At 55.8% G+C, this 14,500-nt stretch overlaps 1 protein-coding gene across 3 annotated transcripts; it reads right to left on the minus strand.

Moving 5' to 3' along the window:
• Window positions 1–2,620: 2,620 nt before the first annotated feature.
• LRCOL1 (leucine rich colipase like 1) lies at window positions 2,621–13,039 on the minus strand. Of its 3 annotated transcripts, none has more exons than XM_008536361.2 (7): window positions 12,863–13,034; window positions 11,370–11,516; window positions 6,797–6,904; window positions 4,851–4,976; window positions 4,593–4,718; window positions 4,385–4,507; window positions 2,621–2,890 (listed from the first exon to the last, which is right to left on the minus strand). In XM_008536361.2, exons 3-7 carry the CDS (start codon window positions 6,890–6,892, stop codon window positions 2,888–2,890), a joined length of 474 nt encoding a protein of 157 aa, XP_008534583.1. In that variant the 5' UTR covers window positions 6,893–6,904; window positions 11,370–11,516; window positions 12,863–13,034; the 3' UTR covers window positions 2,621–2,887. The 3 variants fall into 3 exon arrangements, with proteins under 3 accessions (XP_008534583.1, XP_070483455.1, XP_008534584.1); XM_070627354.1 differs by lacking the exon at window positions 12,863–13,034 and adding an exon at window positions 12,131–12,423; XM_008536362.2 differs by lacking the exon at window positions 11,370–11,516 and having other exon boundaries at window positions 12,863–13,039.
• Window positions 13,040–14,500: the final 1,461 nt, after the last annotated feature.

Genomic DNA, 14,500 nt, shown 5'->3' on the forward strand with positions numbered 1-14,500 from the left:
ATCTGGCACTCAACTAAAGATAGAGGAGTCTGTTCCAAACCTTAAAGAAGGGGGAAACTGTGTTTTGGGTGATATGTTAGGAACTATGCTTAGCTGCTAGACATACAGACGTGAATAGTAGTGACTGAGGTCAGGGATTTAGGTTTTTCTCAGTATTTGGAGTCTGGTGTAAGCAGTCAGGGATTGTCGTTGTCACCTCACGTGTCATTGAGCAGGTGGGTTCATTCCATTTTTCTGCTCTTCCATCCTTAGCTCATGGCTCCCATGTACCCAATGTTTCCTCAGGGTCATAAGATGACTGCTGTCGCTTCAGCCATCACCTCTGAGTTCCAGGCTGGAAGAAGGAGGAGGGGAGGACCCCCATCTTCCACAAAAGTCCCCCCAATACTCTTTACAGAAATCTTATCAGAAATGTGTCACAAGCCCACCTCTATCCGTAAAGGAGAGAAAAATTAGTTTTATAGTAGGTGCATTATAACCACAAATAAAATGGGTGTCCTGTTGATTAAGCAGAAGAGAAGAACGGATGCAGGGGAGGAGCCTGGAGTCTTGCCCAGACTCATTCAGGGCCGGCGTGCCGTGAGTCATGAGCCTTGCACACCCCTTCACTCGCCCAACCACCTCCAGAGGGTTGCCACCCCCTGCCCCCCACCCTGCTCAGGGAACCTTGACCCACAGGAGACAGGAGTCCAGAGGGGACACAGGGTGAAGCCTCACTCCCTGCCCCCAGGGACTGTCCGACGGCTTCTCCTTGCACATCTTCCTGAGGCCTCGCACGCCAAGGGAGCAGTGCCACTGAGGGCCCCGCTTGTGGCAACAGTAACGTGTCACCTGACTCCTCACGCCATCTTCACCTCAGCTCCTGCACACAGCACCAGAAATACCAACTTTCCCACAGTCAGACCTCATGAGGGACATTACAGTGGACGGACTTCCAACAGCAGGTCAGAGGTGAGGAAGGCCACAGCTGATGCAGCCCCCCACAGCGAGGGCACCAAAGACCCTCCTCACCCCACCTCCTGTGTGCTCACGTCCGTCCCCTCCCAGCCCCTGGCAGCCCCTCATCAGCGCTTCCTTGCACAGTTGTGTCTTTCAAAAACATCATGTAAAAGGAATCCCACAGGCGTGACCTTTGAGGCTGGCTCCTTCACGCCGCATTGTGCCTTCGAGAGCCACTCAGGCTGCTGTGAGGATCAACGGCTCGCTCCTTTTTGTCGTTTGGTAGCTCCTGTCACGTGGACACGCCACATTTGTCGATCCATTCACTCCCCAAGGGACATCTGGGTTATTTCCAGTCATTAGTGATTGTGAATACATCTCCAGCAAATATCTGTGTACAGATTTCTGTGTGAACGTAAATTTCAATTCACTTGGGAGATGGGGGTGGCACTTCTGGGTCATGGGGTGACCGTGCACCTGTGAGAACTGGGCCACTGCTCCAGCGTGGAGTCCCTGCTTGTCCCCGCCCTCGGCGCCCTCGGGCCTCAGCGGGGTGTCGCCGTAGGTCTGACCAGCGCGGGGGCAGCCGCTCTGGTTTAATCAACGGCTACACTGCAAAGGTTCCCATGTGCCTGCCCACCGTAAGCGCCTCATCTTTGGTGAGGCGTCTGTTCAAGTGTTCCCTCTACTTTTTAACTGGGTTGTTTTCTGTTTGAGAGTTTTTTATATATTCTGGATTCAAGTCCCTTGTCAGATAAGCGATTTGCAAATACGTCTTCCAGTCTGTAGCCTGTCTTTCATTCTCTTAGTGTCTATCATAGAAAACAGTACTTAATTTTCATGAAATGCAATTTATCTAATTTTTTTTATGGGTGGCATGTGGTCATAGCTAAGAACTCTTTGTTTAGTCCAAGGTCATGAAAATATTCTACTTTTCTTCTAAGTGCTTTATAGTTTTACATTTTACATTTAGATCTATTCTGTTTTGTTTTTTTTAAACTATGCCTTGTGACTTACTTGTCCTGTTCTCATTATTAGGATGGGAGCGATGGTTTCTTGTGACTTTCTCTACAGGAATTGTCTGAGTCAACTCAGGCTAAGGAAGGCTGGGGGGAGGGGGGAGGAGCAGCCCGGGGTTGGAGGGTTGGGAACGCAGTAGCAGAGACAGCTCTCCTGGCGGGTGGCACTGGGCCCCCGCACCCCGGGAGCGCGGAGCAGCTGCAGCTGTGGTGTTTGCCCCCCGGAAGCCGCTGGCGGGAAGAGTTTCTAAGGAGCCAGGGAATCTCTTTAGGGGAACTCAGCACAGCCTGGGGGCACAAGGGGAAGGAGTGACCCAGCGGCAGCGGCCCCTGCGGGGTCTTCAGCCGGGGTCTGCTCGGACGGCCTGAATGGGGCCGTGTGTGTCGTGTCCTGTCAGCAATGTTCGCGGAGACTCTTCAGGGGAGTGACCACTGGTCCCTTTGACTGCAATGACAAGAGGCACAGATGCCTGCGGGGCCGGGCCACGTCTCTGCACCCCTCGGCCCCTTCTTCTCCACGGAAGACTGGGTCCCATCGGACACGGTTTCTTAGGGAAGCGCTGCTCAGCCTGAGCAGACTCCACTTTCCATGGCCCCCATGTTTTCTACAGATTGGTTTGCCTTTTTGTCTGAAGAAAATAGAAGTGACAAAACACACTCTCTTTCAATCAGTAGTGTTTATTGATACTAAGTCACTAAGTTTCAGGGTCCAGTAGCTGCGATTTGTTCTCATGGACGCCTTCAATGGTGGCCTCAAGGAGCTACCGTTAAGAGACAGAGACGGATGTGTCTGACACCTGGAGATTCTGCCAGCCCGGAAGGAGCAGTGTGAGCCTGAGTGGAGCTCCCGCCGACACCGAGGCACAACGGGATCCAGAGTGAGCATCTCTGAGGTCCGGGTCGGCTCCTCAGTGCAGAGTCGTGTCACGTCACTAAAGGACACATCAAAACTTAGCAAGTGCGCAGGGAGAGACAGCACCTCCAGGGCAGGAGCAGAAGGAAGTGGACTTTCGAAAGATCAGATATATCCCCACAGACACTAAGGGAACCAGGTCTTGTGGGGCGAGGGCGCCATTGGGAATCCTCTCACTCATTCATCACACATTTGACACATTTGTGAGCACCGGGTACGTCCAGGGCCACTCAGGTGCTGATGGTACCACAGCAAGCAAGATGAGGCCTGTGCTCCCCACATGTGCTGCTTAACCAGATGGAAGTTATGCCTCCTGGCATCAAATTTGTGCTGAATCACCGCCATGCATTTACACAGAGTGGCTTCTCACATCCAAGCCTGGCTCTAGGCGCCACGCCCCCTCAATCCATCCGCCCCTCCTCCCTCTGCCCCTCGTCCCATCTGCCCCTCCTCCCCTCCGCCCCTCCTCCCCTCCGCCCCTCCTCCCCATCCGCCCCTCCTCCCCATCCGCCCCTCCTCCCATCCGCCCCTCCTCCCCATCCGCCCCTCCTCCCATCCGCCCCTCCTCCCCATCCGCCCCTCCTCCCATCCGCCCCTCGTCCCATCCGCCCCTCCTCCCATCCGCCCCTCCTCCCCATCCGCCCCTCCTCCCCTCCCCCCCTCTCCCCTCTGCCCCTCCTCCCATCCGTCCCTCCTCCCCTCTGCCCCTCCTCCCCTCCGCCCCTCCTCCCATCCGTCCCTCCTCCCCTCCGCCCCTCATCCCCATCCGCCCCTCGTCCCCATCCGCCCCTCGTCCCCATCTGCCCCTCGTCCCCATCTGCCCCTCGTCCCCTCTGACCCTCATTTCCGTCTGTCCCCTCATTTCCGTCTGTCCCCTCATTTCCCTCTGACCCTCATTTCCGTCTGTCCCCTCATTTCCATCTGTCCCCTGCCTCTCCTCCATGGCTCTCTGCATGTTCTGCCCCAGGAGGCAGACCCCTGGGCCACATCACTTGAGCTCTCTTTCTTTCTGGATTTCCCCTTTGGCTCAGCCAATGGAAGGCTCCAGAGGAGATGGGAGGGTGGGAGGAGAGAGAAGTCCTGAAGAGGGGTGTTCGCCAGCTCCCTCCCTCCCCCAGCCGTGGGGTGGCAGCAGCCCCACAGCTGCTAGTGCCCGGAGACTCCTGGTCCTGGGGGTCTGCCGCCCACTCTGCCTCTGCTGGCCCTCCAGGTGTGGCAGCACCTGTTTCCTGCTGGGCCCTGAGGGACTGCAAAGCCCACTCTGCCCAGGACCTGTGTCCCCCGGGGATGCCTCATCCCCATTTTCCCACTTTAGGAAATGGACACTGAGTCAGTCTGCAGAAGGCACATGGTGGCCTGTCCTGAAAGTTGACCCCCCAGGCTTCAGAGACACTGCCCCCTTTACTAGCTGCAGCGCCTCAGGCAGTTCATGGATTTTGTGAGACTCGCTCCTCCCTCGCGGCTGCGGAAGCGCCTCCAGCACAGCTGCGCCGGGACCCAGGGCCAGACTCACCAGGGGCAGGCACTGGACCAGGAGTCCGCTCTTGGGGATGCAGCGATGGGGGCTGACCTCGTTCAGCCTGATGCAGCACTGACTCTGGCACTCGCTGTGGTCGCTGCAGTACTCCCAGTTAGGCTGGGGAGACACGGAGGTCAGAGGTCGCCCCCAGCAGCCCGGAAGTCCTCCAGCAGAGCAGGCCCACCGCGCCCTCTGCCCTCACCTTGCGCAGCGGCAGGCACTGCAGGAAGACGGTCTTGGGCCTGCAGATCCTCTGCTTGTCCAGGCCGCCCATGAGGCAGCAGCTGCTCCGACACTCGTGGTAGTCCTTGCAGGTGTACCCGTTCGGCTGCCGGGAAAGGAGACCCCTGTCCTTTCTGCCCAGTCCCCCAGGGACCCGCCTGCCCAGAGGAGGTGGGAGCTCTGGCCAACAAGGCTGCCCTCCCTCCTCCTCACCCCTCACCCGCCCGTCACGGTGCACCTTTCTCCACGACAGGCACTGGAGGAAGATGGTCTGAGGGGTGCAGAAGCGCTGCGGGTTCAGGCTGTTCGTGGCGCAGCAGTGGCTCCGGCATTCCGAGTGCTGTTTGCAGGGCTCTCCGATCACCTGCAAAGTCAGGGCCTCGTCTGTGCCTCCGGGGTGGGGGCACTAAACCGAGCAGGTGCGGCTGCAGAACCAGCTTCCCTCGAGGGCTTCTCCCCTTCTCTGCTTCCCTGGGTCCTGCAAACTTCCCTTGCCTGGCAGGTTTTCTGCAACGTTCACAGACCACGGCGGGTCTGGAAGGCCAGGGGAGCCAGCAGAAAGGGAGCTAACAGTTGTCTGCGTCTGTTGTGAGACATGTCGACAGAAGGGTAAACTGAGGCACAGAGGATGAAGGAAGGTAGCAAGTGGCCAAGCAGAAGGACAGGAAGGAGAAGGCTGCATATGAAGCTTACAGACTCTCGCACGACATTTACACGTGAGAAACAGGCTCAGAGAGGGTGAGTAGCTTGCCTGGGGTCACAGATCCAACAAGGAGTCGGAACTGAGACTGAAGCTCTTCCACCGCCACCAGCCTCCCAGAGGCCACCAGAGTCACGTGACCTTTGAGCACGGTCCTCACACCTCTGGTCTCAGACTCCTTTACAAACTCACAAACCACCAAGGGCCTGGAAGAGCTGTTGCTGGTGTGGGTTATGGCTGACAACTTTCACCACAGTGGACACTAACGATGAGAGAGTTTTAAATATTTATGCGTTGATTTACTTAAAAATAATGAACCCATTCCATGTCAACATAAATAACAACTTTTCATGAAAAATAAGTACATTTTCCAAAACAAAAACGTGCTGAGCAGAGTAGCGCCATTTTGCATTTCTGGTGGCTCCTCCCACCTGGCCAGTTCACAGAGGCCGCCAGGTGTCCCTGCTCCCTGTGGAGGTGTCACATACCCTGTGGAGGTGTCCCTGCTCCCTGTGGAGGTGTCACAAACCCTGTGGGGGTGTCACATACCCTGTGGGGGTGTCACATACCCTACGGGCTCTGGGGAGAATGAGGGTGACCGGGCAAAACATGTCCCCTTGTTATTATGAAGACGTGTTGGTCTCAGGGACCCTCCAGAAGGGCTTGGGGACCCCGGTCCCAAGCATCCTGGGGGCTGCTGTTCAACAACAGAGACACACTGAAGGGTTTTCATCCAGGGAGACTTTTCATTCTGTTTGCTTTTTTTAAAGGTCTTGCTGGTAGACAGTGAAAGCTGAGACTGACGCTCGGAGGCTGGCGGCGGGAGCCTGGCTGGGCAGCTTGCAGGTGAGAGACAGGAGGACAGAGGAGGAGCTAACTTCTAGGGTGGGGCGCCGTCGGTCGTGGGAGCTTCGGGAGTGTCCCCTGGGTTCTGGGGGGACAGTTATGGAGAAAGGAAACAGGAGGGCCCTTGGGGGGCATAGGCCCAGGCAGCGCGTCTCCTGCGTCCTGGCTGTGTGCGCGCCACCGCCCCGGGGAGGAGTGGACGCGGTGGGACGTGCAGATTAGGGGTGCTGTGGGGACAGAAGGACAGACGCTCTCACGTTTTCACCGTCGCACTAGATCCGCTTGCGCACACCACTCCCTGTTGGACCCCTCGTGAGCCCTGCCCTGTCGCTCACCTCTGCCCTCTGTGCCCCGCCCCGGGGACCCTTGGCTCGCTGTGCCCCGTGCCGCAGGCCGGAGCCTGCTGCTGCCTGGCAACGTGGCCCACTGAGGCCTCGCTGGCCCGGCCTGTCTGGACCTGGACGTCAGTGTTTGGGTTCCAGGCGCGGGGACCCGCGTGTTTGGGGGAAACATGTGCTGCTCGCGGGCACCTCCTTTGTGGGGAGCCCGGGAGGAGCTGGGCACATGTAGGGGCAGCCAAGACAAGGGAGCCCAACTGAGGCTGAGGCAGGCCGAGCGCGGGGTGGCTGGGCACTTACCTTGTGCAACAGCAGCACGTTCTTCCTCTTGAACACCAAGAACTCGGCCAGCCCCAAGAGCAGCAGCAGCAGCAGCAGATGCTGGGAGCACGCCATCGGGTGGCAGGCCTGTCAATGCCCAGATGGCTGTGGAGCACCCTGTGCCCAGGGCGTCCCTGCCCCACGGCACCCATGTGGGTACCGCTCCCTTTCCCAATCTCTTTCTTCCAAAATGGATATTTTTAAAATTAATAATTATTTTAGAGAGCAGTTTTAGGTTTACAGAAAAGTTGTGCAGAAAGTACAGAGAGTTCCATATATCCCTTCTTCACCCACCTGCCTCAGTTTCCCCAGTTATTAACATCTTAGTTGGTGTGGGGCATTTGTTACAATTGATCAACTGATATTGATACATTGTCATAAACCAGAGTCCATGTTGATGCCAGGGCTCAGTGTCGGTGTCGGACACTCTGTGGGTGTGGACAGTGGCCAGTGGCGTGTGTCCACCATGACAGCATTGTCCAGAGTGGCGTCACTGCGCTGGAAGCCCTCTCTGCTCCCCCTGCTCGTCCCCACAAGCCCCGGCAACCACGGATCCCTTTCCTGCCCCCATAGCTGTGCTTTTCCGGAATGTCACAGAGCTGGAATGACACAGTCGGGGCCTCCCCAGCCTGGCTCTGTCACTGAGTCATCTGCACTTGAGGTTCCTCCGCGTCTCCTTGTGGCTTCGTAGCTCATTGCTTTCTAGTGCTGAGTGGAAAATGGATTTTCAACAACCCTGTCTCCAGGGAGCGATTGCCCTTTATTAGTTTAAAGAGGAGCGTGTCTGCCATGCGAGAGCGCCCACAGGGCAGAGACGACCACCCTTCCTGCGGCCTGCTTCTCCCACATCTGCCTCAGTACCCCTGCAGAGAGGCCTCCCTGACCAGCCTGGCTCCTGTCTCCACCTCCCCACAGGCTCGGCAGGGCCAGCTGGCCCCCGACCTCGGCCTGGTGGAGCTGGTGGGGGGCCCTGCCCCAAGGCTTGGGCGGTGGGTGTGGAAGCGCCCTACAGCCACGGCCCCAGGTGCGTGGGACTCCCTCATTGCACATCCGGATGGGACGCCAGGAGGCCCAGAGTTGCCCTCAGATCTAAGCCTGGCTGTTCATAAAGCTGACGATTTGGCCTCCAATTTAGACCCTAAGTCTTTTATTTTTTAAATGGAGGTGATAGTCACATAACATAAAATTAACCATTTGAAAGTGAACAATTCAGAGACATTTAGTGCATTCTTAATGTTGTGCAACCACCCCGCAGTTCTGATACCCACCCTGGTATCAGTTTCCCCACATTAAACCCAGCATATATGGGGTTAAAACCAAAACACTCATTCTCTGCTTACTCTCTGGCTTCCTGGCTCCAGAATCCACTATCCTCCATGGAGACAGACACCGTCAAGGACAAGCACCTGGACTATCTCCTCCCGCAAAGAGATACGGGCTGGTGGGAAAGCTGCTGACCAGCAAGGTCATGGGCTCCCTCCTCTCTGCAGTGTCTCAAGGCAAAACACAAGCTGGTGGGAAAGCTCCGACCAGCAAGGCCATATGCTCCCCCTCCCCTACATAAAACCCCAAATAAAAACCCTTCCTTTTAGCTTTTCGGGGAGTTTGGGATTTGAGCGTTAGCTGCCCTCTCTCCTTGCTCAGCACTGTGCAATAATAAAATTCCTACTTTCTTCCACCACCCCCGGTGTCAGAGATTGGCTTGCTGTGCAATGGGTGAGCGAACTCACTTCAGGTTCGGTAACAGTTCTGTCTAGTTCCAGAACATTCCGTCACCCCACAGTACAACCAGGTGCCCATCAGCAGTCGCTCCCCATTCTTTCTGATGTCTTCCATTGGCCAGACCTGCGGGGGGCAGGTGGGATCCCCACATGCTCTGCGGGGCAGCATGTGGGGGCCCCTGGGCCAGGAGAGGGCGAGGGGGTGTGAGCGGGTGCACCCTGCTGGGGTGGCCACACTCTGCGTCTCCAGCCCTGAGCCGTGAGCCCCGGCACCCTGCATTTCTTGCCCTGCTCCTTGGGGGTCCCCTGGCCACTCTCACTTGTCTCCCTCCCATGTTCCAGAATCTCTTCTCGCATTTGTCCCTCTGCCGGCCTTGGCAGTGTGCCCCCCGGGGCCCACCAGCTCTAGACCCCACAGTGTGAGGACGAGCGCTCAGGGCCCCCGGTCCTCGGGGCAAGCCCTTGCTGGGCTGGGCTGGGCTGCTCTGTTTGCTTGGCTGGGACGGGACAAGGCGGGGAGGCGGGGGAGATTTTCTGGGGACTGTTTCCCTGCCCGTGAGGTAGGGGGCTCCTGCCATTCCCCATCGACGTCCCCTTGGACCCTGGTTTTCAGACCATTCCAGTGAAGCCCTACTGGTCTTGTCCCCTTTGTTCTTTGTCGCGGTCATTTGTGTTGCGAAGCACAGTGGAGTCCTGTTTTTAAGCTCCCCAGACTGTTGAGGTCAGGGGCCCAGGAACAGGCTGACTCCCAAGACGAGTCCTCCCCGCCTTCTTGCTTCACCTTCCCCGCCTCTGGCTGCCTTCTCTGGGCTGGCCCATGCTGGGCCCAGAAACCCGAGTCTTCCCGAGGGAGGGAGACAGAAACACAGCGACCTGCGACCTGCGAGCTGGGAGGACGGGTCCCTCCTGGGAGCTAGGGGGGTTGGGGGGGGGGAAAGACCGAGGGGGCAGCACCGGCCGAGCTCTGGGGCAGAGCAGGCGCCTCTGCAGCTCAGACGCCGGGCCGTCTGAGAGACGGTGCCCTCTGCCCCAGGCCCACCTAGATGGGGGCAGATTTAGTCGTGGGGAGGCCCCTGAGCCAAAGTAGGGTCTGGGGAGAGGGAGGCACCAGCAGGGGGGCAGGAGGCAGGAGGACTCAGTTTATTTCCTGCACTTCTCTCCTCGCACAGGTGCACTTGCCTCTACATGACCAAGCCTGGCCTTTTCTCCAGAGCACCTACGGCATTTGTCAGCGTGGATTCATTTGGCTCCTGCACAAATATCCAGAAATTACCCCCTGCCAACATGAAATGCCTCCCATAAGGACAGAATTCAGCAACACAAAACATCTCAGAAAGGCAAAAGGAGGTCAGCATCGCTTATAGTTTTCTAAACAAAAACAGCAAGTTGCAGGACACCTTGCCCTTCCGAGCTTTGGGTTTTCTGTAATTTTAGACTTCTACTTTTCGACAACAAATTGCAGCTCATAAGCAACAAAAGCATTGCTAGAGCATTTCACTCTAAAGTTTTGCTAACTGATTTCAAAAGAGACACAATAACGGGAACTCAGAGCCCTGTTTTGATCTGCTGTCACCAAAAATGATACAGACATGGAGAAAAGAGAGTGATGGAAGCCTGCTGGACTCAGCAAAACAATGCCACGCCTCTTTAAAATTTTACCTTTGATAAAGCACTCCAAAGTCTACTTCAGTGTGTGTATAACAGTGTTTTAAGAGGCACCTTGCAAAGTTGGGACTCCCATTTAATGTGTGTGCGTGTCCCACGCTAGCAGACATCCACGCGTGAGTCTGTGGGTTTTTCTACACGCTGAGAGCAAAGCAGACGGTGACTGTGAACCAGGCCTTCTGGGGCAGCCTGGGGTCGGCCACTGGTCAGCGGTGCTGTTCCAGGGGCCTCACAGCAGGTGCCCACCTGGTGGTCCCTGGCCCGCACTTGGCAGGCCCCCGGCCTCGTGGCCAGGCTGCTGTCCGCAGCAGCCAGAAAGGCTCCTCGGAGGTCACCAAGTATCTCCATGGTGGAACCCAAGACACGCCTTTTAGTCTTGGGAGATGGAATATACAGACAACGGCCAGACCATCTGTAAAAGTGGAGCCCTGACCCACAGCTGGGAGCAGCCAACCCGGGAGGCCAAATGTGCCCCCTAAGAATCACATGGGACACCTGTGTCAGCCTGCCAGGGCTGTGTAACAAACACCACAGGCTGGGCAGCTTAAACAACAGACAACTATTCCTCACAGTCTGGAGGCCAGAAGTCTGAGACCCAGGTCTGGGGAGCTGGCTCCTCCTGAGGCCTCTCCCTTTGGTGTGTAGACGGCCGTCTCCTCCCTCTGTCTTCACATGGCCATCCCTTTGTGCATGTCTGTGTCCTCATCTCTTCTTTTTTTCTTTTTGCTTGAAGAAGATTCGGCCTGAGCTATCACCTGTGCCAGTCTTCCTCTATTTTGTATGTGGGTCACCACCACAGCATGGCCACTGATGGTGGCGTAGGTCCATGCCCTGGAACTGACCCTGGGCCAGCGAAACAGAGCATGCTGAACTCAACCACCAGGCCGTGGGGCCGGCCCCTCATGTCCTCTTCTTATAAGGCCACCAGTCAGATTAGATTAGTGAGCCTGTCTTACCCTAATTCCTTCTGCAAAGGCCTATCTCCAAATACAGTCACCTCCTGAGGCCCTGGGGGTAAGGACTTCCACGTAAGGATTTGAGGGGGACACAACTCAGCCCATAACAACACCCCATGTCTAGTTAGACGCCCCGCCTTGCCCGCCAAAACCTTTCCCTCGGGCCACTTGAGCCGACCTTTTCCACTGTTGGTATCCCCACCTGCCCACCTGTGGGTCTGAGTGCAGTGACAGGCCAACTCCTGAGCTGTGGAAAGTTCTGGAGAAGCCACTGCTTGTTGCGGGCTGGGCTTCCTCCTTCACGTTGTGCTGACCACTGCCCTTTCTAGTTTCCTGCTGATCTGCAAGCTCCACGAGCTAAGGAGGGAGGGAAGGAGGGCACAGGGTCTCAATTTTACTTCCTCACAGCAGGTCAAGGTCTCTGAGGCCCCAATCACATGATTTTAGAGAAATGACACCAGACAATCGAGTCACATAAACATTTTCCAAGACAAATGCACAAACCAATAGCCACTGTATGAACTTTGTAAGAACTGTTTCCATATCATATCAGGCCTGTCAAATATAATTATTATATTATAACTACGTAAAAGCTGAATTTGAATCACAAACTTCAAACTTGCAGTGTTCTTTTTGGACTTTAAACCAGGAAAAAATGTTTTCTGGTCTCAAACCTTTTCTTAGGCCCTTGAAAAGTTCACTGGCCCAGTTTACAAACTCGGACATGATGTGTCTGATCAGTCAGACAGCCCACACCACACAGGAACACACTGCACCCACACACAGAAAGTCCGGTTTATGAAAGGTCACAGCAACTGCTCACAGCGGCAGCATTCACAATAGCCAGGAGGTGGAAGCAACCCAAGTGTCTAACTGACGAGTGGATAAGCAAAATGTGGTCCATCTACACAATGGAATATGATTCACCTTAAAAAGGAAGGACATTTGACACATGCTACCACAGGACGGACCTTGAGGACATTATGCTGAGTGGAATAAGCCGGAAACGAAAGGACAAGTACTGTGTGATTCCACTTCTGTGAGGTCCAATGGGGACAGAGTGTCAGTTTGGGAAGATGAAGAGTTCTGGAGATGGATGGTGGTGATGGCTGCATGACAACGTGAATGTACCTAATGCCACTGAACTGGACGCATAAACACGTTTCGGGTGGTAAATTTCACGCTGGGTGCGTTTTACGCAGGCGCTTCTTGCAGGCCCTGGAGGCGGGGTTGTTTCTGAACCTGAAGAACAGCACGTCTCAGGCTAGTGATGTTGAAATAGTCCTCTGTACTTGAGCCTCTTTTCTTCCATATTTGTTTATAAATCTCTCAGATCAGACATCTTTCCAGAGTTTTTCCTTCTAAACATCAAGGTCAGGTATGATTCCACAGTATCTCAATCTGCCAAAAAGCTTGATGCCAAATCTTGCAAAAACATGACAAATTATTGTTATTCCCTACACCATAGCTACCACACTTTCAGCACAAACCCCTCATGTTGGTGCCACCCCCATCCTGCCTCCTTCATTGCCTACAGCACTGCCCCCTCAAGGGCGCACCCCTGTGGAGGGTGCTCCGTCCCGCAGGCAGCCTCTGCCTGACTCACAGAAAAACAAAACCTGTGAGTAAACGGGAGCCTGGACATTCCTTGCAGAAAAACTCCCCCAGTAGTTGATAATTGCTTAAGTGCTCAGAGGTCCTACCTTTTTATCCTGGGTCCCACCTGCTCCTCTGTAGACGTGAGACCAGCCAGGCTGTAATTCCAGAAGAGACTCCAACCCCCAAAGTGGAGGATCACACAGGAGCCAGGTTCCAGGGAGCCAGGTGAAGCTGCAGACTCACTGGAGCGTCTCCTGACTGCTCCTCCTCCTTCCTGCCCCAGCCTTCTGCCCTTGAGGAAGTCTGTCATCCTTCCGCGTGAGAGACTGAATGTACTGTGGGCAATGGCTGAGCCACATATGACAGTGGGACTCCCTCCAGCCCACATAAGAGCCCCGGGAGCCAGCCACAGCACTCGGCCCAGTGGTCAGTGACCACAGCCTCCCTGGATTGCCCCATTACAACCCAGGACCAGCCCGAGAGGCCACATATGCCCCCTGATCAATCACATGGGATCCCTCCACCTGGTTAGCAGACCCCGCTTCCCCCTCAACACCCCCCTCAGGCACCTGGAGCAGCCGCTTTCCACTATCCACGTCCGCTCCTGGCTGCCTGTGGGTCTGATCAAGTTTGGAGGCTGACTCCCTGGCTCTGGATAAATAGCCTATGTGTCCTCACTGCAGTGATCTGTTCTCCTTGAGGGGGTCTGTTCTCATTGAGGTGGTCTGTCCTCATTGAGGCAGCGTGTTCTCGTTGGGGGGATGTGTTCTCAATGGGGCAGCATGCTTTAATTGGAGTGATGTATTCTCATTAGGGTGGTCTTCGTTTACTTCTGCACAGCTTGTTCATTCAATAAACATTCACTGATTTATTTATCGTTGACTTTGTCCCAGGCATTGAGCTGGGCTCTGTGGAGGAAAAGATGGTGTGTCGCTTGTCACCTAGGAGTTCTTGGTCTAGGCTGGGAGATGGACCCATCAACAAGTAGATGGCGTAGAGTGTGGTAGACACCATGAGGACCGGGGTGGAGACCCTGGGAGGGAGGACCTGGATCAGCGAGGAGAGGACGTGCTGCACCGTGAAGAGGAGTCCGGGTTCTGCAGGTGAGGTGAGGGAGGAGAGATCTCCGGGCAGAGGGAGAGGGTGAAGTTGGGAGGAGGGCACCGACCGGGTGTTGGGGAGCTGGTGGGAGGGGTCAGAGCCTGGAGAGCTGGGAGCCAAATCCAAGCTCTCAGGGGCAGGAAGGGTTTTAGGCATGGGTAAGCCAAGCCCCGTGAGTGTTTGAGAATGCTCCGGGCACGAGGTGCGATGGGATGAGAGGCTGGAGCTGCTGAGTCAAGGTGTTGCAGGCGGGGATGGGAGCAGAGAAGCAGATGCCTGGGAGGAGAATGAGGTTCAGTGTTGACTGGATGTGGGAGGCCAGGGAGTGAAGACTCCAGAACGACTGCCAGGCTCTGGTGACTGGGGAGAGAGTGGTTTGGTTTAGCACAGCCTTTCAGTTGTCGGCCCCAAAACTCAGCAGCCTGAAAGGACATTTAGTTATGATCTCTCAGGTCCTGTGGTTTGACTGGGCTCAGAGGGGCAGTTTTCACTCAGAGTCACTCAGCAAGGGCTGTCAGATGGTGGTTGGGCTGCCGAAAGTTGCCATTAGGTGGGCTGTCAACTGGGCTGAGGGTCCAAGACAGCTCCTTCACCACGCATCCTCCGCCAGGGATGGCTGGGACGGCTGGAGCGCAGCCTCT

This window comes from Equus przewalskii, chromosome 7, assembly GCF_037783145.1.
Source record: "Equus przewalskii isolate Varuska chromosome 7, EquPr2, whole genome shotgun sequence".
Taxonomy (NCBI): domain Eukaryota; kingdom Metazoa; phylum Chordata; class Mammalia; order Perissodactyla; family Equidae; genus Equus; species Equus przewalskii.

Excerpts from the sequence above, each read along its gene's own strand:
- LRCOL1 (XM_070627354.1), bottom strand. The coding sequence starts at position 12,274 with ATGCAGCCATCACCACCATCCATCTCCAGAACTCTTCATCTTCCCAAA. Across the intron at positions 4,977-6,796 it reads ACGTGCTGCTGTTGCACAAG|GTGATCGGAGAGCCCTGCAA; the intron begins GTAAGTGCCCAG and ends CTGACTTTGCAG. Across the intron at positions 4,508-4,592 it reads AGTGCCTGCCGCTGCGCAAG|CCTAACTGGGAGTACTGCAG; the intron begins GTGAGGGCAGAG and ends GTGTCTCCCCAG.